The 26585-nt window shown below is 35.2% G+C and overlaps 2 protein-coding genes and 1 pseudogene across 3 annotated transcripts; 1 reads left to right on the top strand and 2 right to left on the bottom strand.

The window, feature by feature from the left end:
* Positions 1-256: 256 nt before the first annotated feature.
* LOC113742894 (uncharacterized) lies at positions 257-5341 on the bottom strand. 2 transcript variants are annotated; one of them, XM_027270908.2, is made up of 10 exons: positions 4974-5341; positions 4544-4623; positions 3086-3170; positions 2571-2645; positions 2456-2492; positions 1982-2065; positions 1794-1854; positions 1597-1703; positions 1163-1228; positions 257-926 (listed from the first exon to the last, which is right to left on the bottom strand). In XM_027270908.2, the coding sequence occupies exons 2-10, from the start codon at positions 4554-4556 to the stop codon at positions 831-833; spliced, it is 624 nt and encodes a 207-aa protein (XP_027126709.1). In that variant the 5' UTR covers positions 4557-4623; positions 4974-5341; the 3' UTR covers positions 257-830. The 2 variants fall into 2 exon arrangements, with proteins under 2 accessions (XP_027126709.1, XP_027126708.1); XM_027270907.2 differs by lacking the exon at positions 4544-4623 and having other exon boundaries at positions 257-750; positions 830-926; positions 4974-5339.
* Positions 5342-5749: 408 nt separating this feature from the next.
* On the bottom strand, positions 5750-12982 carry LOC113742890 (nuclear pore complex protein NUP96-like; annotated as a pseudogene).
* Positions 12983-17472: 4490 nt separating this feature from the next.
* LOC113742896 (ethylene-responsive transcription factor ERF003-like) lies at positions 17473-18818 on the top strand. The gene is made up of 2 exons (XM_027270911.2): positions 17473-17996; positions 18119-18818. The coding sequence occupies exons 1-2, from the start codon at positions 17914-17916 to the stop codon at positions 18582-18584; spliced, it is 549 nt and encodes a 182-aa protein (XP_027126712.1). The 5' UTR covers positions 17473-17913; the 3' UTR covers positions 18585-18818.
* The last annotated feature ends 7767 nt before the right edge of the window (positions 18819-26585 follow it).

Genomic DNA, 26585 nt, shown 5'->3' with positions numbered 1-26585 from the left:
GATTTCTTGAGAATATTTTGCATGTAAAGTAGATATTACTTCAACTGCTTTTTGAATTATGGGGACTCCTTTTCTTGATTTACCAACCACTGTCCCCCAACTTTCTGCGTTTTAGCTGCAAAAAGTCCCAGCAGTACCTGAAACAGGCCCCACCAGCTTACCATTCAATCATATCATCTTCCTGCCACCGCTAAATCTGCTCAAGGCATCGTATAAAGCAGCTGTAAAATGCCAATAGAGAACAGGGAGCGCAAAATACAAGCAGACGACAATATTGAAACTTTTATATAGTAGTAACAAGTTTTCCATGTAACACAGAAGCAACTAGATGCGAAGCTGTTCTAGCAAGAGATTCAGTTCTGCAAGAATAAGGCACCTTTCATTTTTTATCCGTTCCCTACACCCAATAAAAAAAAAGGAAAGAAAGAACATCAATCAGTAAAAATAAAAGCAAAAGCTTCTAAACAGAAGATGGTGCAGAAGGCAGCCAACTTGATGTGTATAGTCTTGCTTGAATCCTGCAAGCATATCAATTCTGTCATATAATGGTAATGCATTCTCCCAAAAAGATCTGAATTCATCTCATAACAATGCTAAGCATAATATTGTGACAAGACTCTTAACAGCCCCTGCGCTAAACTCGTGCTTGAGGATCAACATATCTGGTCCCGCACACACGTGAAAGTCACATAGCCAATAGATTGTGCAATGACGCCTCTTGTCACATTTGAGACCGCTGAGCATCCCCATCTATGGAATAGGGAACGTGATTGCTTACTTTGAGGATGGCATTTTGGGGAGGAAGGCTAAGTTTGCATCTAAATTTAACCTTAACCCTGCTTCGCTCTCATCCAGTCAACAAAATTATCCAAGATCCAGGGCCAAGCAGAGTCCGGGTCATAGTTACTAAGGTCTGGGAAGCTTATCTGTCACAAGAACCATCAAGCTCAGAAGGTCAAGAATTCAAAATCACGCAGCGGGATGAGGTTACAAACAATGTAATTTAACATATAGGGTGTTCATGTAACTAAAACGGAGGATACCCACAAACTAGACCAGTGTCAGGATCATCAACATGAATCCCAATACGAGATGATCATCTTTACTAGAAGATTTGACAAACATCTGGGGAATAAAAATGAAAGAACCAACACCAACCTACCTCAGTGCAAAAACGATAAAACCCCTTCCACTGATCCATGTTTATAACCATGTAATCAGTCTGTGTCTGCAGAAAAATCAAAGCCACAAAAGTATTAGCAAAGATTACCTATTTCACCTCTTGCTCAAAACAATAAAATCCCACAGCTGTTCCTGTAAAATTAACTCAAATTGCAAACAATAATAATTAATTACGACAAAAAGGAACCATGTCACCTCTGTGGTACCACATCATGGCAAGTTGCAGAAGTTCACATACACCACAGACATGCTAAGATCATATAATACTCAATTCTTAAAAAGAGGGCAGCAAGACAACTATGTGAATAAGGTTTCTTCATTAAAATTAAACGCAAAGTCCTGAGAATGATATGGCTATCTTGGAATAAGAATAACTTTCAATTTAAGTGTTATGAAAGAAGAATATTTACTCACCTTAAGATACTGAACCAAATAGTCAACTTGTGGTCCAAATCGGGATCCCAAAACAAGATCCAGTAGAACACATATACTCTCAATATCAATGCTCTTTTGTTTTTCCTCTAAAAAAATCAGAGAATAGAAGGTGAGAAGGAGAAAAGGGGAGTACAAATTTCAAAAACGTGACAACACTTGCACAGACAGAATTTCACCTGTTAGACAATATCGGAACGCATATGTGTAGAAATCCTCAAATGTTGACGGTCTCCTAACCTATAAAATACGTAGGAAAAAGGTTAAAGCGAAACCAACCAAATCTCCCTTGGTCACTCTCTTTCTAGGGAGCATCAAGACATGATACCATTAACTTATCAAAGTTGTAGAGTAAAAATAATTTAACCTCTTTCTCAAGGTCAGGAAGTGCTTTTTTCAGTTTAACAATTGTATCTGCTCGCAATGCTCTGAGACCTCTTCTCCATTCATCCTAGAAAGAGAGTGGCTTCATTAACTCAAGAAATCTAGAAAATCATAGGGCTCTGTTTGGATTCAAGAGTATAGCATTTAAAAGGATAAAAATTAATTCTCTTCATTCGCATATTACGACAAATGAAGCATCATTTAGGAGCCAAAAGCCCAAAGGCATAGTCAAACAGATGCTAGTCATCTTTTCAATAGTTGGTCTGCAGTCACTATTGACAAAGATGCAACTCCTCATCCATCTTAATGTTATTAATTGTCATTATCCACGAGGTTTGTTGCAGTTAAAAATATCAAAATCCAAGAGTCAAACATGATTCCATTCCAAAAGAAGCCAAAGCCACAACAGATAGTGCTCTAATCATAATACTTCATGCTCTCGGTTTTGCTTCCTTACCAGGGTAAAGTATCCTTGTTTCTCAGCTTGCATTTTCCTGAGATTAACATTCGCCAGTATTTCAGAACTACAAGAAACTATGTGAATGAAAATCACAACTGAAAAGAAAAATTACCATGCCAGCATTAATATCCGGACATCAGTATGATCCACCTCCAAATCAGAACAAAAAGATTCAATTCCTTCAGGGCTAGTCAAGGAAACAATCAGAAATGACAATTATGCAATCACCCAACTCCTAAGAAGAGAGAATTTTAGAATTGTATTCAACTAGACAACAATTCTTATAGCATAATCACTAACACATGTTATAGACCATGTGAAAAGAAGTGAAACGTTCAATGTTCAATGTGCTTCTATTGTTGCTTGAACTCATATTTGCTTCCAGCCATTCGTCAAAAAGTGAATGACACGATGAACAGCATGAACAAGAAAAATTCTTGATTCAAAAGCAGAAAACTGATGGTCTGAGAGAAGTGTCATCCCAATAATGGATGAAGATTATAAGATTTAATTCAATCAGTAGGGTGAAAAATATATCACAAAATGACATGGACAGAATATAAAATGTAATTCACAGACTTGCTCAAATGACACGGACAGAATAGGAAATGTAATTTGCAGACTTACTCAATTAATCCAGATGAATTATTTGCATATGAAAAGAAGAGCTGATCGATTCGCTCCAGCTCCTTGCTGGCAGCTTTACCTGTAGCTGAAGAATTAAAAATACAACTGATGAAAAAGAGAGTTTAATGTGCTGAAATTTTCTGTTGTATCACAAGATCATATCAAATGACAAGAATATCACCGTTAGTAAATGCAAATGACAAGAAAAATTTATAATAATTGCAGATTCTTAGAATTCAGAATGGCACTAGTTATCCAAAAGAAAATAATTTTGAAAAGATTAAACTGATAAAGTACCTTACAACAAATCAGCCAAACGAGCAAATTTGTTCATATTTTTTTGTTTATATGAAAAATAAAGATAATGCACAACTCAATTGAGTTTAAGCTGTAGAATACAACACTACTTCACCAAGAAGCTCAGGCGAATGTCCTAATACCATTATTTTCTTACAATCATTAACTGACATCAAAAGTCCTAGGCAGAAGGCTAACAAATGGTTTATATGAGGGTTTCTCGAGTCTCTGACACTAGATCTTTTCTTGAATTCTTTTTCTTTTCTTTTTTCCAGGGTGGAGGGGGAATAGGGAGATATGCACCATTTAACTATATGCTGTAACCCTTATTCTTCCATTAACCATCACCAACAAAAGAAAAATAAAAGGAAAAACAAGGTCACAAGTAAAGGAAAAAAACAAAGAGAAAACGAACAGCGACCATGAAGTTCTCAGCCTAAAGAAGACAAGTTTACGCTGTTAATTGACAAGCAAAGAAAAGAACAAAGATATAAAGAGTAGTGAGACCATGAAGTTGTCAGCCTAGAGAAGACAAGTTATCCTGTTAAAGTTCATCTTGTTGACTCTGTGCAGTCCAAAACATTCCCAACCTCCCAGCCACTCTTGCTAACCCGTCCTGAACTATAGCTATTCCAATGCTAATTGCTTCAAGCAGCAGAAAATGCAATGTGGTGTCCTTTTACTCTCTTAGTCCTTAGCTGGCACCTCAAAATCATACCTTGATAATTTTTTAGGCTAAAGTTCACACCTTTATTATCAAATCGACATGCTCTGAAAACCATTAACTGGGCTTGACATCCAACTCAAAAGTAGATCATCCAGGATGTAAGTTCACCAAAGAAGAGGACAAGTCACATAGACAGCATATTCCCAAGCTCAACCTTGTGTTTTTGTTTTCTTTCTTAGTGAAGCTAATAGTGATCCAAATTTGAAAGCATAAGAGCATATCATAAGTCTCTACTTCGATTACTCCCACTCTCCTCAAAGCGAACGATCAAAAGCAGTCCTTTGACACAAAGTCAACACGAAATTCGAGTCAAAGAAATTTATCAAAAAGAACTGAAATTCAAAATACTATAGTATGAGGTCTCTACAAAATTTTCAATCTAAGAATCCAAGAACTACTGTAGTCATCACAATTTTCCTTGCATAATTACTTACCTAAGCACAACATTCAAGCCTTATCCTTGGAATGACACGCCAATCTAGCTCCACCACAAATTCTATAACAAAAAAAAAAGCTGCAAACAATGGCTATAATCTTCAATTAAATATTATCCATACCAACTGAGCTTCCAAAAGCAGAAAGAAAAAGCAAACAACGAAAATGAAAGAACCCAAAAAAAGCAAAGAGAAATATTTTAAGTCAGCATAGATATTAGTAATACGCGACAGAGAGAAAACTTCCCATACGGGAGTTTCAGTCCAATTAAGCAGAATTAAGCATCAAGTCATCATGAACACTACTGATATGTCAATCAGAAAAAAAAAAAAAAATTTTGAAGGGGAAGAGGATCAAATTCCAATTTATAAAAGAAAGAATTCAACTCCAGATATATATTAAAAGGAAAAAAAACGAAAGGATCATCACCAGAGCGAAAGAGATCGACCGCCGAGGAAGAATTGGTGGAGGTAGCAGAATTGGAGGGACCTTTTCTTGATGAATTGCGAGGCATCCTCTTCTGCTCCTCCTCGTCGAGAACTCTATCGAGAAGAGAGAGAATTTGCGATTACGCGGAATTTAACCCTTCGAGCGAACGATGCTGAGGCAGTCGTCGCTCGAAAAGCTGTTCCCCCGACTCGAGAGAGAGGGAGAGAGAGGGACTCCTGAGCTGGATTAGTAATCCGCAATTTGTAGTTGTACTGCAACTCTAATTTTAAAGAGCAAAGAGCGGCGTACGGCACCAGCGGGTGCGCGTATCGGTCGTTGTAAAAACCTCACAAAGGATTGGTGACGTCATCTGTTCTGAAGAGTACTTGAGCATTCCCCAACTTTCAACCGTCTATTTTCCTAGATTCCCACTTTACACCTTAAAAAAAAAAAGAAATAAAGAGTTTAAGAATGTCCGAATTCAAATGTTTTACTTCTTGATTTTCACTAATTAAAATTGTCCACTTTTGGTGGTGAATTTCGAGATTTTCCTGCTCTTGTCTTGAAACTTTCTTATTTTTTAACTCAAATTTCAAAAACTTAGACAAGTTTTGGAAGAGAAGAATCGGTATCAATTGGTATAAAAGTAAATTCTCACTTCTTCATTGGTCTAGTTTTTTCTATTTTATTTTGTAAAATTTTATATCGCTGCTTCTTCCAACCCGCGTCCCCCCCCCCCCCCCAAAAAACAAAAAATCCCCTTTCCCAAAGAAAAATTTGAGCACAATAGATTTTAAAAAATAGGTAAATTGTGTATTTTTCAGGGTAAGTGGCAAAGCAATAAAATATACTACGTTAATTTGGCATATATGAACTTTGAGAACTTGACTTCCATGGAATGCTCAGATGGCACGAAAGTAGCCATTTGTCCACTTGCACTGCACGTCCATGTGGTCCAGCCGTGGATCCAACGTAATTAACAGCTGCCAACCTTAAAAGTTTCAGGATCAGGACACTCGCCGACTCCGGCCATCATCAGGTGCTGAAATACGTCTGTGTGCTCTATCAACCAGCCAGACTGACACTTTTGACAAAAAAAAAAAAAAAAAACCAGCCAGACTGACACTTCAATTCTACTAACATGCTGTATATGTCACCCGACCTCTTCAAAAATCTAATTACACGCCAAAATTCCTCCAAAGGAAAGAACAAAAATTGTCTGGCTTTCAAGAAAATTGTACAAAGATACTACTGATTTTTAGCATACAAATACCGAAACTTAAAACTACAAAAGGTTGGCCAAACAAAGTGGAAGCGAAGCGAACTACTGGGGGGCAGCCTCTGAGATGTAACTGGTAAACAATGAGACGGCATCTTGCAAATGGCATAAGCGAAGGTCTTCTGGGAGGGGTGCTCTGAATATGGTCGTGAAGCAGCTTAACTGAACTTCAATGCCTGAACCCTCACCGCTTTCAGACACAAGCAGATTGCAGATCTCCTCAGCCATCTTTGAGTAAACCACCCTGAGACGCCAGTACGTCGTGAAGATGCTTAAATAATTAAATGAAGGAACAATCCAATAAACAAGAAACCCGCAAGAACCATAAAAAACAGGAAATCAAAAGCAAGATGATGCCCTATACAGCACATCAACTAGAAAAGCGGTTATAGAAAGCACAGAAGGAGATTGGCATAATTTTAAACAAAAACTTTAGTTCAACTTCCACAGAAAAAGGAGAAAATAGTTATCCAAATGCAAAATTTTTTTTACTTGTACAGGGTAAATGAACAAGTTCAATGCTAAGCGTCCAACTTGCTTCCATGTTTCCATTAACTCAACATCCCTCCAAGAGAAAAGGATATAGATGAAGTAGAAAATAAGCAAAATCCATCCTATAACTGATCATTTCAGTTCAAATTATACACATTTATAATGTATAGTTACCTTATTTGCGTATCCAAATAGAAATTCCAAAGGATTAAAGAAAAAAAAGGAAGAAGAAAATACTATCAATACCTTGAGTCAGTAGGCAATCTGCTACCCCAAACGGCCAAAGACTTGTTCACTCGACCAACGAAGTCTGCACAGGCATCATTTTTGTTCTCTAGGTTATCCTGCAACCATCACCGTGCTCATTAGTCCTCACACAAAGCACAAACATATGCTGAGGGAACACAAGGCAGAGAATGATATATCAGGGAACATGTCAAGGAGAATTGTGTGGTGAAATTTTCACATGACATGTGAGATCTGAGTTTTAACATTTGAAATCATTCATTCAGCTGACACATGTAATCTTGAGATATGGAATGCCCTAACAAACATTTGCAGCTTTTCCAAGGATTATTGTACCAGTTCATTAATTGTGGTGCTTTCTTCCTGCAAAGAGCTCCTTAACAAATAAAATGAAATATACATTCCAGCTCCTAAGTCCCAGTCTTCAATTTCTGACTTGTGGTCTTCCATGGAAGTAGCGAGCTGCCATATCTCTGAGTGCTTGGCTGCAAAAAGTAGGGATATTTTAATAGATTAAACAATACCATCAAACAGCAGCAAAGAAGATCTCTTGATGTAAACCATTGGCCCAGAATGTAAATGATTGCCCAATATTTTAATGGAAAAGAATGTTCTGCTACCACCTAAATAGTGCAAATATAAACTGGAAGACAATATATATTACCAAAAAAACAAAAAGAAGAAGAGATCATACCAAGCTAGGAAATTAAAAAGCAAATCTAAGCAGACTCATTCTGACACAGAATGTTGCCTAAAAGCACCGGTTGTAGGAGCATAACTCAACATTTAATGGATTAGAAAGGTCTCTCTAAAAAAATTAGTGTGTTATCACTTTCAAGACTATAAAGTGTTTAATTTTTTTTAAAAAAAAAAAGAAAAAGAAAAGGACTAGCACTATTTACTACCACTTATTGTTAAAAAATTAAGCCTTATGGACAGTAAACTAGGAATATATAGTGACAAAAAAAATGCCAAGCTCCCACAAAAATAACATTTATAGTTTTCTTCATCAAACTTTTATTTGGTCAAATTTGAAAGACACGGCCTATAACTCAGACTGAGCTTCCCCTTGAAAAACTAGGTTGAAAAATTGTTTCAACCCTCTCTATGCTACTATACCAGGAGTTCAAGTGTGCCAAACTTGCATAAGCTCAAATCAATTAACCAAGCCTCCCTTCTCAAAAGAGATCTAATCGAAGTTCTAAACTAATGACAACTAGAGAGAAAGCAGAGACATGTGACTCTACCTACGCTGCTATAATCAATGTACACAAATATATAATGGTTAAATCAATTCAAAAGCATGCTGTGAAGAAACTCCAAGTTTCTCCTTGCAGGCACTATATCTGAACCACTTGTAAAATCTTTGGTAATAAGGTGGCAAGCATCTAATTCTTGAGGGAAACTACTGTCACATGCTCCAAAAGAACAAAAATTGTATCAGCCAGTATGAGCAACATAGTGAGGTAATAGGTAGAAGAAAGAGAAAATGTAGCTTCGAGTCTTTCACCTGACAAAAACAGAGAATGAGCAACTGAAGTCATGAAGATTGAGTGTGCCTTTTGCCAGTTCCCACATTCAAGGAAGTGTTCTAGGGCGTTGAAAAAGTCTCCATAGTAATTGAAGTACGTTGCCTGCATGCATTTTAAATTGAAAAAAAAAAAAAAAAGATCAGCAGAATGGAACCCCTATATAGTGCTCTTAATTTTTCCCCTTTAAGCAAATGAACTATGACAACCAGAAGTGGAGCAGAACGAGTCAATTTGACTCCTTAATATTATATTTCTACTACACCTGTAAAGGAAGCCCAAAATAAAAATTCCTCAAACCTGTCAGAGCTGGGAAAAATCTCTGCAGCTTCCCAACCATAACACAAGTAATCTACGCCAAGCTAAAGGAATGAACAGACTTGAAAGAAACAGAGCGACTTACTAGAGCTTCATGCATCCATGCTGAAGGAACTCCTAAATCCTGAATAAATTGTCGCTGTGAGTCATCACTACTCCAGTCTTCACAGTATTGGAAGAGGATTTCCCTGATAAGCATAGCCTGTAAGTAAGGATAATCCTTGTGATGGGGTATGTGAAGCACCACATAGATCGCCCAGTGACACTGGCCCAAACAGAGCAACTGAGAAACAAGTCCCATATCAAGAATGTGAAGATCATCAGAACTGAAAGTGCCCACAGCTTCTAAAACTGCACGCTGATGCCAAATCATATGGTAGTCAAGTGGGTCATTTGTTGAAGCAAAGGTACTGAACATGGTCTTTAGAAAGCCGAACTTATTTTCTTGAGAAGAATGAAGAAGCATAAGATAATAAGCAAGATCAAAATGTTCTCCTGCACGCCATTTTACTGCCTGTTCTACTGGTCCCTCATCAATATACACCGGAACTGGACATGGAGCCTTTCCATTGTCAAGGAGCTGTTGATATGTGTGGAAAACAATGGGTAAAGAAGTGTCAGGTCGAAGCTGATACCACATTAACACTCCCAGAAACCTCTTCCAGTCAATTTTAACATCATGCAAGGCCCCTTGGATATTGCCAGCAAGCAATTCAAGAAGACGCATCCTATTTTCCTCAAAAAAATTGAAGTCCATCCCATTGTTTCTCCAAATATCAAGCTACCAGACAATATTAGAACGGTTGACGGTGTTCCCACCAGCCTGGCTCAAAAGACAAGCTAGTCTGACATCTCCTCTAGATGCAGCCAACTCCACAGCAGCATCCAACTGGCGGCCAGTTAGGAGTAAGAATATGTGCTCCAGATCACTAGATTCATTTAAGGAGCTCACATCTTCCTGTACCCGGTGGCAAACACTCTCTTGAAGCCAGTAACTAAACTCAGCTCTCCGGATTGATGGAAGTGCATCCAAGTCAACTTCAGGAGAACTTTCCCCAGCATCAGCCATCATGTCTCCCTCATGGTCCACTTCCACAGATTTCAATTGTCCGTTCATTTGCCTTGAGGAAAAAAGAACTTTTATCAATTCCCAGACCATTACTTGGTGCATCAGTAAAACCCGAGAAGCAGAAGACAGCCCTGTAACTTCAAGTTGCCTCTCAATAATCCCTATATAGCTACGGCAAATCTCTGAGAGTGTGAATCGATTGCAGACAACTTTTTGAAGCTTTAGTTTAAAGGATCCAACTTCAACATCCCTCGTCTCATGACTCATTTCCTTGTGAAGACTAAGTGGAGACTCAAAACAAAAATCAACAAGCTCCTCTCTAATTTTGTTATTTTCATCTCGTGCTACTTTGTCCACTGCAGCCTTCTCTAAATTAATTACTGAAGATAAAACACTTTGAGAGCCACTACTGCCAACAGGCATACCAGAATGAACAAGAACGCCATTAGGACCCCAGCCTACTCGAAACGATCTGCCCATGAATAATGCAGCATCAACGATATTCCCAGAATGGTTACCAGTTATTGGTGTTTGTTGCTTCAGATCAAGCCTGAAACCTTCAGCTTTTGTTGTCCTTAGGAGGACACCCTTATTCTGTTTGGCCATTAAAATTGATCCAGGAGAGCTTGAGCCAAAACTTCCAGAGTTATACTCAATCAAAGCTAGTGGGGTCTTGCGAACTAAAGGAGGACTGTCTTTGTTCACTATCTGCTGAGAAGACTGTCTTAAAGGAGATTTCACAGATTCTTTATTCAGTCGTTCCCTCTGGTATGAAATCATGCCATTGGATTCCTCATCCTCTTCCTCTGAAGGGAACATCAACATTTTCATTTCTTTCATCTTCGCGGGATCAAGCCCTAAATGAGCAGGAAGAGAATGTGAAAGTGAAGGTGCATCAACAAAAGCAGTTTCTTCATCAATGTCTGAAATGTCTCCACCATTCATTTCCAAAGGAGCTTGAACTTCAGTAGACACATCATCCATGGTTATGTCATCTTCATCATCTTCATTCAAACCAAATCTGCTAAAATGTTGAACAAGGAATTTCCATTCACCATTTGATGGATTGAAAGACAAAAATTTTGCACCTTGTCGTTCTGTGCTGAGCCTCAGCTTCTCCATAACTCTGGTTGACTGGTTTTTGCAGCTATCTCTTGAAGTTCTTGTTTGCAGTACTAAAGTTACTTCAGCTGCTTTATTTAGGCCCTGACCAATGGCAGGCTTGGTAGTTTCATCTTCATAGACAACCACCTCATATCTCCTGAACTTGATGATCTGATCCAAATCCAACCATCTAACATCAGTCTCCCCAATAAACTTTACACATCCATAACCATACCTTCCTACAGTAAAATCCCTAACTCTGCTGCAATAACCAGGATATAAGGCCTCCTGAGTAACAAGCTTACTCAAGCTAGGTTCAGTGAAATAATCGGCTGATTGCAGGGTTGGGAACAAAGATTCAATCCTACTCAGATCCTGACATGACAAAGAAGCAGCTTTTCCATGTGGAGATAATTTTCTTCTTTTACATTGATATGGAGTTAGTAAAAGAAGATCCAAACTCCCCGAATCAACCTCCATCCTTGTGCTGAATCTATGGAACTTTGCTTTTCACAAGCCTCTGAAAACAACACATGTAAAATGAATATCACAGAAAATTACATATACATATTGGAAAAGAACCATCACATTGTGCATAACAAAATTTTAATTAAAAGAATAGGCTTCATTCTTTTCCACACTTTACATTATTCAAAAATCCAGCAGACAATGGGGCCATCCCCGGCAATTGATCATATTAAGACATGAACAAGCAATCAGCAACAGGACATGAATATAGCTTAGCCTCAATATTGGGCATCAAACTATAACTCAATCATTTCAAACAAATTCCTACAATTGGCGAAGTAAAAGAGCAAGCCCAACATTAACAATAATACATGGTTAAATGTGGAACCTATTCTCTAAGGAACCTACTTGTTAAAACTTAATAAATTTTATAGAGACTCTGCTACCACATCATACACAACCATTACCACTGAATGCATGTCATAGACATTGAGTTTGCGATCTTTGCCACCAACATGGAGTCATTTTTATCTACTGGGTTTGATCATTTGACTGAATGCATCACTAAGAATAACTAACAAATTTTTTATTTATACTTGCACGAAGTGTACCAGTTAAAACTAGAGTTAGTTGTCCTCGAAAGCAGCAGGATCACAAGTCCCACAAAAAGTGAACTTGACTAATACAAAATGAATTCTCTGGAGTAATTCAATTGTGAATCTAACAGGAATTTACTATGCAATCATGGAGTTCACCCTTAGTCCTTCAAAACTACTTTTTGTGCCTAATCGCTAGAAACATTGCGTCGAGGGCAAGCTCGCAAACCATAAAAGTGCCTTTGCAATTTTTTTTTGGACGTGTAGTTGACTTATATACCAGAAAATCATCCAAAATATTTTCGAAAAATCACATCATTGAGCCCAAACCAATTGACACCACCAAAAATTTTCGCACAGAAAAAAAAACGGCTATTGAAATGCTTCAATGTCTTGTCCGCATCGGACTAGTTGTCACCGGAACTAGCTGGCCGTTCGAGAACGATCAACTCCACAATCGGTGGGTCACGATTCGTGGTGCGTCAAAAAAGTCCGAATTGTCCGATTCGAACCGTTTCAACTCAGGACGAAATTTTAAACAAATTCAGCTTCACTAAAATTAGTGACAAAAGGCAATGAAAATACTCCAACAGCATCCCGAACAAACTGATAAGTAAAATCCATTGAACGAGCTCAATGTAGACAAAATACACCAACAACATGAACGAAGCTCCATACCTCAGGCCAAACTCGTATGCTGAAAACCCTTAAAAGATTAGCAAGTGGGTAGAAAACAGGAAAAGGGGAATGAGAATGGCGAGCGAAGCTTCCATGAGCAAGGAGAAGGTGACAGGCGGCGGAGGGCGACTGCAGCTGCTTTAGGCAAGCAGAAGGTTATCGCGGGGGAAGGACAGGACAGGACAGGGCAGCGGGTGCTGTGCTGGTTAGGAGAGGGGAGATGGTGGCCGTGGGGGTTCGAACGGAGCGGGTATTGGCATTGGGCTTGTGGGCTTAACTTGTTCAGTGGAGGTTGCTCAATGCTTTTTGGATCTGTTGAAACAATTGGGTGGGCTGGGTAACTGATTTTTTTTCTTTTTTTTTTGGGTAATTGTTTAACTTTTTAAAGGATCTATCTTTATTTACTTTTTTTTTTCTTTATTTCCATTGGTGAGTGGATCTATAAATAAATGTATAGCACACACTCTAATGTGATTACCACCTTCTCGCAGCTGAAAATTTTATAGCTGTATAAGAACTAACTAGCATTATGAAATTTGTTCTCTGAAAAGTACCAAAAAAAATACTTTATTAAATAATGATCAATAAATTAAATAAGGGATCCAAACTACTATATTTCCTCGCTTTCTTTTTTTTTTTTAAAAAAGTTTCTACATATGAAACTAATGCATCACTTATCATAAACGTGCCTTCATCTAGTTTCAATGTTAACATCAGGAAGGGTTTTTTAAGTTTATAAGAAGGTATTTAAGTTTTTTTTTTTCTTAATACGAACACCAGTATCAACGGTATTTTGAATTTTGGTTTGGCACAATTACACATATAAATTAGGTTTTTCAAGCTCTACTCAAAAGTTAGCTCGATTTATAATTAATTCAACAACCATACAAAAACTATTGCAAAATTAAGCTCAAGCACAATCGCGTCGAGACAGCTACAAGTTCAAACTCAATTTCAACATTTTTGTAACGTCAAGTTCATTTTTAGTTTCATTTACAGTCCACAGCCGACCACAGAAGTATTGATTGTTTTTTTATGCGATTGGAGTATTTTGAGTCAAATAATGGGATGTTGATTTGGACAATAAGTTCCTAGGTGTGAATCCTCGAGCTCGGATTGGACTACGGAGGAAAAAGAAAAGGAACAAAAGTTTGAGGTAACATATCATTAAAACTGGATATTCGATCACATTAAATTTACCTTTTACTTCCAATCCTCCAATTATAGCATGGCCCAGTTGCTGAGTGGCACACATTAGATGGTGTTAATGTTTTCTTGTCTTTTGACAATCATTAGAATTGCATTAGAGAAGTGAATCACTTTGTGATATGTTTTATAATGCCCCCTAGAATCTAAAGGTGACCTCTCTCTAGCCATTGAGTGAATGTCAAGAAAGGAACATCACAAAGCAAAACCAAAAAATTTTAAAAAAAAAAAATTTTTTTTTTTGGGTTGGATCTTTCTTATCTCTCTGATTCTCAATGCACGCGCAATCTTACTTTTTTCAATTAGTTAGCAGATTGTGATTGTTTTATGCATATATAGGGCTTCATAGTCTTCCATTTTCCAGAGATCTTTAACATTTCAAAAGATGTTTTCATATTTCTTGAATTCAGGAGGATAACGCAGGCAACTGTCTTTGGCAGTTCCTGCAAATAATGCCTGATCAGAAATGTCAGAGTTTAAGGAGACTGCTTTGATTTAGCATCCTAAAACCCTTGAAAATTGTGATCGATCCTTTGGAGTTCAAAGCTCATTTTTTGAAGACGTATGGAAGATTATATATCATGCATGAGCAATGATCAAAAAACTTAATTGCCTTGTATGTTGCTTTCCTCTTGTCAACAATCGAGCAAATTTCCAGAAACTTAAAATTTGAAACTAGTATGAAAGGTACGTATAAAGTTGGAACTAGTCCATGCAAAGAGAAGAGTTGGAATGTGATGGCTGAAAACAAAATTGCAGAAAAAATCAATAGCCTGCAGGTTCTTTTGTCGACCATTCTCTGTCAAGCATAGACTACCATGCACGAAAAGGAAAACGATAAGATTTGATTAGATGACAATTTGGCATACATGGTACACCTAGCGCAGATGGACAAAACTAGTAGAAATTTTCTTCTAGTGCGATGAAAGTCATCATGAAAATTTGTGCATGAGCGATATCATTGTGCTTGTATATAAAATCAGGTATCATCATCAACCCTCTTTTTTTTTTAAAAAAAAAGTTATTATTATTGTGCTCGTAAATTGTAATTTTAACTGCACCCCAAGCTGTGTTAATTCTCTAATGTTTCTGTTAATTATTGTGCGAATGAAATTAGAGAGCACACATTTGCATGCATGATTGGATTTGTTGTAAGAAATGCACATTATTCCTCGACGTACATATATACCACCACTCAAATCATGCATATATAGTTTGTTTAATTAGCTGTTTATTTAAGAAACCACGAGACACTTGATCATGCTTGAAGCTCTGTTTTCAAACTCGGACCGGACCGGCCGGTCGAACCGGTTGAACCGGGAACCGGCCAGGTAGCCGGTCCGAGTCACATTAGAAAACCGGAAATTTAAAACCCGGTCAAAGCCGGTCAAAAACCGGGTTTGACCGGGTTTGACCGGGAAAAAACCGGTTTTTCCGGTTCAACAGTATTTTTTTAAAAAAAAAATTCAAACTTTTTAATATTATGTTTTGACCCCCTAAATTGTTAAAACTTATTGATATACCTCAAATATTTGATACTTTATAAATATTGTCCTAAAATTTGATGTTATTTTTCAATTAAATTCATAATTTTAATTCTAAACTTGTTAATATTTATTAAATAATATAAATTGCTACTTGATTGTTCTAATTTCTTTGTATTTTCTTGTTAAATATATTTGAAACATCAAATATATATGAATATGCCTTTATTAATATCAATATATTATTAGATATTATATATATAACATTTTAATTTTAAAATAATTTTTATTTATGACGTCATCCGGTTCGACCCCTATCGACCCCCGGTCGAACCCATTGACCCCTGACCCCTGACCTCGGCCGAGTCGCTATCCGGTCCGGTTCTGAAAACATAGGCTTGAAGCACTACTGCTTTCTCTCTCTCTTTTTTTCCAATATCATGATGTTCGTTAACTTATAGTGCTTCCCCTAGTTTGGAGTTGTTCTTGAAGATGCATTATTGCAACAAAGATTAATAACAATTACTCGAAAGAGTTACTAAATCTTGTCCATGCTCTTCACTAGTTGTTGGCCTTTTGGATCGTTGTTTTTGTAGAAAAATTTTTATATTTTCTGTTAATTATTTTTTTAGTTCACATATATCAAATTGCTATAATATATATATAAAAAAAAACTCTCGAAAATAACAATCCGAATGAACTCTTAAGGCTCCTCAATTGTGAGGTTTGAATTCTCAAGTTTTTGATCATTTTCCAATAAAAAGTGATGCAACATAACAACCCGAGACGCTTAACATGGATCATTAATCAAGCATTAAGTTTCGAGGAGTCATTATTATCAATTGGCGGCCTGCAATTTGAAGGGGCATCAAGTGGTCACCATTAAGGTAGAAATGACCCAATCTTATTGGCTTAATGGTCATCGACGAAACAATTGTACTACAACTTACCAAAAAAGAAAACAACGTCAACATCCTTGTTGCATTCTTGGATTGCGTAATCTAGCACAAGAGAAGATGGTCAAAAATAGCAGCTACAGACACTACACCACGCCCGTAAAATGTACTATGTAAAATTGACATAAACAGAACAGATACACTATCTACAATTTTTTTTGTCTTTGCCTTAGAATCAGGCATATGGGCAGGTTTCCTATGTTTAGTAAATGTGATGTGAGCCACGTAACTTTGTCCGTGCAATAAATTACAAGCATAGTGCCTCTAGCTCTTATTTGCATAAAAAAAAAAAAAAAATCCCTCCAGCCATTCCCTAGTGTTTTATAGAGAACGGATACTTAAATTTGAAGAAAGGTACATTTCACCTACATTTTGGTGCATCTATCACCCTTATGGCTCACAGACGTCGTTCTGTTACAAATATCTAGCAATAATAGATAGACGAAAATAACTTTTTTTTTATGCGTTTCAATTATGAATATCGAGGTCTCCTTTCTATTGCTATTTTTTTTAATAAAAGATTTTAAAATATTTTCTTGAAATATCACTCAATCATCTCTGTAACTCACATACACTACATCGCTACTGGATATTTCTCAACGAAAACTCTCCAAAACTACAGTCCCGTTTGGCAAGTAAATTTTTTGGGTGTTTGTCTAAAACTATACTGTAGCTTACTGTAAAAGTTTTTAAAAAAAAATTTGAAGTGTGTTTTTTTTTAATATTTTGAAGTGTATAGTTTAAAATTTTTAATAAATTTTTTAAAATTACTGTAGTTAAAGTTTTTAAAAAACTTGTAACAGACAAACTTGATAAAAAATTTGTCTGCCAAACAAAGGCTGGTCCAAACGGGTTTTGCATATTCATCACAAATATAAGCGAGTAGCCGAGTACAAGTTTAGAATAATGGTGTAGTAGAATGTCAACACGTTCCTTTGACAGGCAAGAATCAATTTTGCCTGTCGTTTCTCAGGGAGTTAACTATCAAATAGCTTGTTAAAGCGGATTATGTACTGGCACACAATTGTCCTACCCCAAAAAAAAAAGAGAGAGAGAGAGAGAAAGTGCACTACTCAGCCATTCATGCAATTGTCAAACAAGAATATCTGCAATCCTCAGTATGCAGCTACCTGATACATCTCTCACTGACAAAATCAAGTGCTAAATTCAATTCCAACAGAAATAAATATTTCTAGGCAACCTTTTCTACAAATACTTCTTTTGTGTCTCAAGTCTCACTTTATGAAAAACTCTCAGTTTTATAAATTTTATAATAACCATCGGAAAGAAGTGAAAGAAAGTCATAGAAAGCCTCGCGGGCCCAGTCCCATATTGATTGCCAGCTGAAGGGTGAAGGCCGAAATGAGCGCTTACAAAAACCCGTAGTCCCCTGCTCTTCAACCCCCTCCCCTGCATCTCCTTCTAGTGATACTATATTCTCTTCCTCAACACATTTCACCTGCAATTTTTCAACTTCTTATCAAAAACCCTTTTGTATTTGCTCGTGTTACAGCCATGGGTAGACCAGAACAACGATATCGTGGAGTCAGGCAGCGGCACTGGGGCTCTTGGGTGTCCGAAATTCGCCATCCTTTATTGTATGTAATACGTATTCTCTCTTCATTTTAGTTACTACTTACCATATTGAGTTCTTGATCAATTGTAAGTATACTTTATATACTGACAAGTGGGCTATTGCATTTTGTTTTAATGTTTATAGGAAGACTCGAATATGGTTAGGCACATTTGAGACAGCAGAGGATGCGGCCAGAGCTTATGATGAAGCAGCCAGGCTCATGTGTGGGCCTAGAGCGCGTACAAATTTTGCTTACAATGACAATGATCCTGATTCCTCCTCAACCAAGTTTCTGTCTGCTACCTTAATAGCTAAACTTCAAAGATGCCACATGACTTCTCTCAAGATGGTCAACAAGAGGCCTGTACTTGCTCAGGAAAATCAAGAGCAGCAATGTGGTTCTCGTGGGAATAGGGTTCTTGATGGCATTGGCCAGAGAGATGGCGAAATGCAATTTGTTGTGCCGTTGAATCAGGATCGCTGTGAAAGCCAGGGGGAGAGGCTCAGTGGGCAAGAATTCAAGTCACTTGAAGATGACCACATAGAGCAGATGATCCAGGAGTTGCTCGATTATAGCCCAGTTGAGCTTTCTTGTGTTATGCAGAATTAGTCTATGTATGTAGCATTATTAAATTCTATTAGAGCATCCTTGTTGAACTTAGATGCCTTGATAAAGGCATTCGGGAACTCTTGATGTTGACTATAGCAAAAGGTAGCATTCCTCTTCAGTTTTTCGTTTTCTCCTGCACTAATGGAAGAACGCGCATTGTCTAAACTAAGAAGCTAAAACTTTAACGTTGTACTATATCAGTAATAATCCAAGAGAGCATTCAACTTTTGTCGATGTGGTTGTTTGTTGTGTTAGTAATTGGCTTTTGGGGCAGGGGAATCACCATTATCAATCAGGTTCCGGAACAAAGCTTTCAATGGTCAAAATTCGGTAAAAGTGGTTGTAGCCCTGTTGTGTAAACAGTGACCGCTGTGGTGATATCCAGTCAAACGTTGCCTGTACCTATCGAATCTAGTGTGTGTCCCGGGTTGCTAAGGATGGAGGAACATGATCATAATTCATATGCGCGACCAACTGATTATAATTCATCATTCGTGATTACCTATTCCTCGTACTCGGTTGAATTGCTATTTTGGTAGAAAAATATATACCATAACGATTTAACGTAGTAAATTAAAAAAGATAATTAAAAAAATATATTCATTGAAAACGTATAATTTAAACAAAATTGAACGTAAATTTTAAACAAAATAGGTTTTGAGCGTTGATACTTTCTACAGAAGAACTTCTGTGGTCAAAGCTTTTGAAATTCGTTCTTCGTGTGTTCGTTCCTTTCATTGAAAAATCACCCCTTGCTGGTTAATATATTTTTTTTTCACCCAAGTTTTAGTTTTTCAACCAGTAAACAGAGTTGTTCTTACACGTTAATGCACTAGTCATTCTGCCCAGTTGGATGCCTCCTGCCAGGCCCTTGATTATAGGAGGGCAAAATGATGAGGCTAGTGCCGGTAAATACAATTGTCCAAGTTTTAGTCTTTTCAAAATTTTCAGATGTTCAATCAATTAACAGTTGTTTCTACACGTATTCTACTAATAATTCACGAATGATGCTGCACTGGACGCCAGGCTCTATCAACTGCTTAACTCTAGGAGTGTGGAAAGCAGAAAGCGGACATTGCAAACGCCCTACCAATTTGGCAGCTTCCTTTCTAGAAAAAGCTCGATATGTAATCAGAAATATCCCTAATCTTAGGTGGGATCAAGTTTTCTCATGAAGTAAAAATGTAACATGATAAAATTGATGAATCAAGAAAATTACCGGACAAAGTTTAGCTCTATGTTCTGATCAGATGTCAATTCGGGAGTACAAGTAGGTAAACCAGAAATCCTCCCGGAGCCGGAAGAATGATATAGAAAGAAAAGAAAACAAGGGGGGAACCAAATGTTAGTCTCGTCTTGGAATGCTTTTTCCCAAGAACCTTTACTAAACAATCATGCGTGACTCGTGAAAATTGGAAGTTACCCTGTCCGATGTGAACAGAGCTTGACGCTTTGGGGCTGATGATGATGCATTTGCATATCTGGGGAACATTCTCATTGGCCTCTCACCAGCTTTTACATCTCTGATGATGCTAGTATTCAGCACGTATGGTTTGTGCTGCTCAGCTCTGGCAACCCGGCCTTCTGGACCCTATATGAAAAGCCGACTTTTGGTCCCCCAGGTCCATCCTATCTTCATCCGATTCAGTTAATTTTTCTCTCTTGGATATCTATCATCAAGAACCCACCCAGATAATTCTTCTTCTTCTGAGATTACTGATTAGAATAGACCAGATTTGGAAACATCACAAATTTATCTTCCAACGTCTGATGAAACAAGATGTTGTTCGTTTCAGGGGAAAAAAAAAATACAAAGTGATGGTTTTTGAGGAGCTAAACTTCAGTGCTATCCATAATCTAATTAAGCGTACGTAATCCCTGACTATACGAGGACGCTGGGCAATGAAAAATTCCTGTTCACTTTAGGGCGAGATGATGAGTACCGGAGAGTCCAGTCTTAGATAATCTGTAAATCGGTAATTAAGAGCAACAGGAAGTCCAACTTCTTAAACTTACATCAACAAGCAATAAACATCCACAAGTGATTAAGAGCCTTTTTGTGAATGTGATGCTTTTGGTAAATAATAATAATACTTTTGAATGATAAAAGTTTTTTTTAAAGATATTTGGCGAGTATCATTTCATAAATTTAGAAGTAAAACTTATGATATCAAAAGTACTTTTTAGTAGAAGCGCCAAAACTACTGATATTTTTAGAGCAAAGTAAAACTTATGCTTTTTTAGCAGAAGTGAAAAATTGATATTTTTAGAGTAATTATTATATTTTAAATACATATAAAAAAATTTATAATCACGCGCTATTCAATGCATTTAGCACATATCTAACGACATCATACTTAAACACTTAAACAAGTAATTTTATCAAAAACTCTATCACGTAAATTATTCCTTGTCATGTCACCATAACCACATATGATGGCACTGAATTCTGTGGACTATCACCAATTCCTTGCAGCCCTCGTTTTATTTCGAGAGTATGTATGATAGAAGTGAGAATTCATGCCCGCACACACGTGCACGGACACAACGTCTGTATATGGGCATTGGACGGGCAATGTCTCCCGTCAACTAATAGACTCTGAACCTTTGCCATAACCATGGACATGTGCAACCATGTTACGTTAATGAAGAGCCAAAAATTCATGTTAGGGGGCACATGATTTGCTTCTCCGACCATCTGTTAGGTATCAAATGCCATGTTATCCTATCAGGTCCTCCCTTTTAGTAATCAGCTTCAGTTTTGTGGGCTTCTCTTCTCTCACAGTCCTGTTATCACTTTCTATTTGGTTATTATTGTCGGCAAGAAAACAACTTATCATCGACTTTTTCACTCAATAATGTTTCTTGTTTTTGTTGAAGTCCAGCATCAGCTCTCGCATTTTAGGAGTTTGCAGCTAGATATTAAAGACGGAGCATTAACGGATTCACCTCTCTCCTGGTTTTTATTCTAAGGTTGAACTAGCTCCAATAGCATTTTGTTTTTTGCTGCTACATTTCGTGTTAGGGAGAAACATCTCGAGAAAGTCCACCAAAGAGCCCAATATGTAAGTTAGGAACCCAACTCTGACCCAAAAGTTTAAGTCATTAGGTCTTGGGTTCTCACTTGCATATTAACCGCTTTTTCTCGATCTCTTGGATCAATGTGACACACGACCCTTTACTCAAGAATCTAACAAATCTCCTTCTTCATGAGTAACCACCATATTAAACCCAAATTTATAAACCCTTTTTCGAGCCCACTTAATACTCAATGCAAGTTCATCTTTATCACCAAGGTCACTTCTTCTCCCAAACATGGACCCACTCTTCTTCAACATCCAAACTGTATTCTGGACCCCCTGCCAACCTTTGGCTCATTAGTCTAACATCAACCGGACCCCCTGTCAAACCTATGGCACACCTGGTTCAACACCAACCAAACTCCTTTGCATTTCGGTTTACTATCAAGAAGAAAATTTTCACCGGTCCAACTTCGAGAAAAATTCACTTGCCCATGAGTAATTCAATCTCACAATCTGAAGTTTTGATACCAATTTGTTAGGAAAAAACACCTCGAGAGAGTCCACCAAAGAGTCCAATATGTAAGTCAGAAACCCAACTCTAACCCAAAAGTTTAAGCCATTAGGTCTTGAACCTTTACTTACATATTAACCGTTCTTTCTCTATTTCTCAAACTAATGTGGGACATGACCCTTTACTCCTAAACTTAACATTTCGGAGTCCAGTTTTCAGCACAGTTTGTTTCCTTTTTTTACGACATGATTGGGAAAAACAAGTTGGAATAGTAGTATTCGCGATTAGCAGTCTAAACATGGTTTATTCTGTTCTATTAAGTAATTTTCCAATATACATAGATTAATTTCTTGAGTCCAATTTTATAAGGTTGAAATATCATGAATGCGACAAGAAGGATAACAAAGATGATTACAGAGGAAGACATAATCAATTATTTATCATATCTTGATGCAAGGAAATAAGGTTGAAATCAGGGATAAATCCTCATTTTCCGAATAATATAAGATAAAGAGAAAACAATTTTTTTTAGGGTAGAGACATGCAAGAGGACATACTCCAACTCCTTAGATTGGCGCCATTGCAAATGGTTAAAAATATATATATATCCTTTCTTGGTATAGAAATTGTGGACATGCATGACAGAATGGTCAGACAGAGTTTCTATGTATATTGACTTTGTTCTCAACTACTTATGATTGTGTAAAAGTTGATTTTAAAAAATCAGAATAAAAGAGCACCAAAATAGAGGCTTCTGATTTTGAACCCTTTTAGGTTTAAAAAATTCAAAATTAGAATATAAAAGCAGTTAAGAACACAATGACTGTGTTTGGATCCCTTGTTTTTGGGGTTGTTTTTGAAAAACTGTTTTTCACATTCTAAATACTACAGTAAATGTGTATTTCCAAAACAACTCCAAAAACACCATATCCAAACATTATATCAAAAACAACTACATATGTATATTTCAATTTGTATATTTCAATTATGTATATTATATATATTGTATTAATATAAATTGAAATATACAAATTGAAAATGATATATATTATATATTATATAAATATTTATATACATTAATATTATACATAATATTGTATATTATACATAATATAATATAATATAATATGTACTGTGCATATTATATATATATATAAAATATATAAAATATTTATACATAATATATTATGTACATTATATTATAATATATACATTATTAATGTATAATATTATTATGTACATTATTGTGTATAATAATGTATAATAATGTTAGGTATAATATATAATATACATAATATGTAATAATGTAATAATGTATATTATGTATAATATATTATATTATGTATATTATATTATATTATGTATATTATATTATATATATACAATATTATGTATACTATACAAATTGAAAATTATATATTACATATTTATATATTATATATTATATAAATATTTATATAATGAAATATACAATAAATATTACAAATTGAAATATTATATAAACACCATATTTATAATATTATAATATTTATAATAATATTAATGTATATTATATATATTAAATATTTATATATTTATTTATACATATTTTAAATATTTTATTTTATTTAAAAAATATTTTTATATATTTATAATATATTTATATGAATATTATATATTATATAAATTATATATATAATATATATTACATATATTACATATATTATACATTTATATAAATGTACATTTATACATAATATATATTAATGTATATTTATAATATACATTTATATTATGTATTATATATAATATAATACATTTATACATTTATATTAATATACATAATATTAATTTTAAATTTATACATAATATTAATATGTATTAATAAAATTATAATTTATACATTTATATAATATTCATTTTTAATTTATACATTTATAATAATATACACTTATACATTTATAAATATATTTATATTATGTATTATATGTAATATAATATAATACATTTATATATTTTTATATAAATACATAAATATATTTATTTATAATTATTTATAAATGTATTATAAATGCATAAATGTATATTTATATAAAAATATAAAAATTATAAATTATAAATTATACATTTATATAATATTCATTTATAATTTATAAATTTACAATAATATACACTTATACATTTATAAATATATTTATATTATGTATTATATATAATATAATACATTTATATTTTTTTAGCGAATATATAAATATATTTATTTATAAATATTTATAAATGTATTATAAATGCATAAATGTATATAAAAATAAAATTATATAAATTATAAATTATAAAAATACCCAAAAATATGTTTTAAAAATGTCTCTAAAAATAATTCAAAAAACATTTACAGTAAAAGTTTTTCATATAGTTTTTGAAAAACAATCTCAAAAACAACTAATCCAAACGGACTTGTATTTCAAAAACGAAATGCTACTGTGCTGTTTTTGAAAAACAATCCCAAAAACAGCTAATCCAAACGGAGCCAATAAAATTACTTTTTCAAAATTAAAATCTAAAATCATTTGAGAACAATGTCATTCTATATAAAGTAGGGGTGCAAACGAGTTGACTCGAATCGAGTCGAGTTTCAACCTAATCGAGTCGAATCTTAATATAATTTTACGAAACTCGAACTCGAAATCGACGAACTCAAAATGTCAAATTCGAGTCAAGCTCGAGTTTTAAAAAATAAAAAAAATTATTTTATTTTTTATTATTTTTTAAAAATGAATAGAATAATTTTCTTAACAAATCATAAAATATTAGAAATATATATATTTTTTTATTATTAAAATAAATATATATACATATATATATAATCAATCGAGGTCGAGCCGACTCGCGAGCTAATGAGTTTTGTATTTTTGAATTCGAATTCGACTTGATCAGTTCAAATTTGATTCGATCTCGATCAATATATAATCAATTGAATTCGAGCTGATTCACGGGTTAACGAGTTTAGTATTTTTTACCCCGAGTTCGACTTAGTCAGTTCGATCTCGACTCGAACTCGATATTGACTGAACTCAAGTCGAGCTCGGACTTAAGTCACTCGCGGCGGTTCGATTCGTTTACGGCCCTAATATAAAGTGACAATATTGGACTTGCTATAGTTCGCTATATTGCTCATCAAAAGAAACTAACCGAAAATACTTGGCATACCCACAGAAAATTTTTGTCTTTCAAGTGTTACAAACTGCAAAGTCTTCTTATGATTTTGAGACACTGAATTAAAATTTGAAATATGTGACATTAAAAGAAATTATTTCTCCTAAGTCGTATTAGCATGGTTGAGTTAGTTCTTTCTTTTTAATTCAATTCTTATTAAGATTTAAGGATTGGGTTTGTTTTAGCTTATGGGTTGGTCTTGAAAAGGCCTTTCAAAGTTTATGTACAACTTGGGCTACTGCGTCTCAACCGCAACGTTTTTGGGATGCTAAATGCTTCCCCGACTTAAACCTGTAAAAGGCCAGAGCTGGCTAGACCTTTTGATTTTGAGGAAACCCTATACAGTTGTTTTCCAATTCTCAAGTAGGGTTTTGTTGTCTTCTAGATAAATACTACTTGCACTGAGAAAAGTTATTGACAGTTGCCAGATGCCAGTCGACTCCTTGGTAAATGTAATGATATACCTTAAAAAGTGAAATAGTATTCTAACGCAATCTGACCTAGTAAAAACTCACAATACTATAGGATCTCAACAAAATCAAGTAAATTTATTCTTTTAAAGTAAGAAATCCTTCCGTTAACTTACAAATTTTAAACTGACAAATCCCACATCCCAAATCCAATGGATTGATTTTCTATTTTATTTTTTTTTTTATTCCACTTTCAAAAATTGACTTTTATAAATCATCATCCTCTCATGCTTATCCCCAGCTTTCCTCAATTGCCTTAAAATTAAACCCTCATAAATCCAACAGATACGTGGACTCATATTACTTGACCTTGAATTTAGGAAAAAAAAAAAAAAAAAAAAGAAGAAGAATCTCGTTCAAGAAGGGAATAGTAAAATACTACTAGACAATAGCCACACTCAACCGAATGACTTGGGCTACAAATTGACAAGACTCCCGCTCCTTCATTCTTCTGTTTATGATCAAGGCCATCTGTTCATTATTTTGCACTCAAGTCCTCCAAAAACCTGGAAATCTAAATTGCAGTAATTTATACAGTAATACTAGTAAGAATTATGTCAACGATCACATCCGAGTCATATTTCGACACATGCTGAAAAAACAGCACTACGATATAACAAAGCGATTGTCGAGATTGTGTAAGTTCGTTACAAAGCAAAGGCTGAGAATTTACCAAAAGAAGGAAACTGATAGTAGAAAAGGAATCAAATTCTTCCTCTTCCTCTCGTATATATTTAGCCCATTCCCATCACAACTATCTTTTTACCAAAAAATAATAATAATAATAGTAAACTAGTAGGGAGAG

This window comes from Coffea arabica, chromosome 4e (genome assembly GCF_036785885.1).
Source record: "Coffea arabica cultivar ET-39 chromosome 4e, Coffea Arabica ET-39 HiFi, whole genome shotgun sequence".
Taxonomy (NCBI): Eukaryota; Viridiplantae; Streptophyta; class Magnoliopsida; order Gentianales; family Rubiaceae; genus Coffea; species Coffea arabica.
The sequence above is the reverse complement of the archived record's forward strand: the minus strand, read 5'-3'. Positions and strand labels throughout refer to the sequence as shown.

Bases quoted from the DNA above. Each gene is read 5' to 3' on its own strand.
- LOC113742894 (XM_027270907.2), bottom strand. From the start codon at position 5,058: ATGCCTCGCAATTCATCAAGAAAAGGTCCCTCCAATTCTGCTACCTCC. The intron at 2,066-2,455 runs GTAAGGAAGCAA...CTCTCTTTCTAG, and splicing joins AACAAGGATACTTTACCCTG to GATGAATGGAGAAGAGGTCT. The intron at 1,855-1,981 runs GTTAAATTATTT...CGTATTTTATAG, and splicing joins TTCCTGACCTTGAGAAAGAG to GTTAGGAGACCGTCAACATT.
- LOC113742896 (XM_027270911.2), top strand. From the start codon at position 17,914: ATGGGTAGACCAGAACAACGATATCGTGGAGTCAGGCAGCGGCACTGG. The intron at 17,997-18,118 runs GTATGTAATACG...TAATGTTTATAG, and splicing joins GAAATTCGCCATCCTTTATT to GAAGACTCGAATATGGTTAG.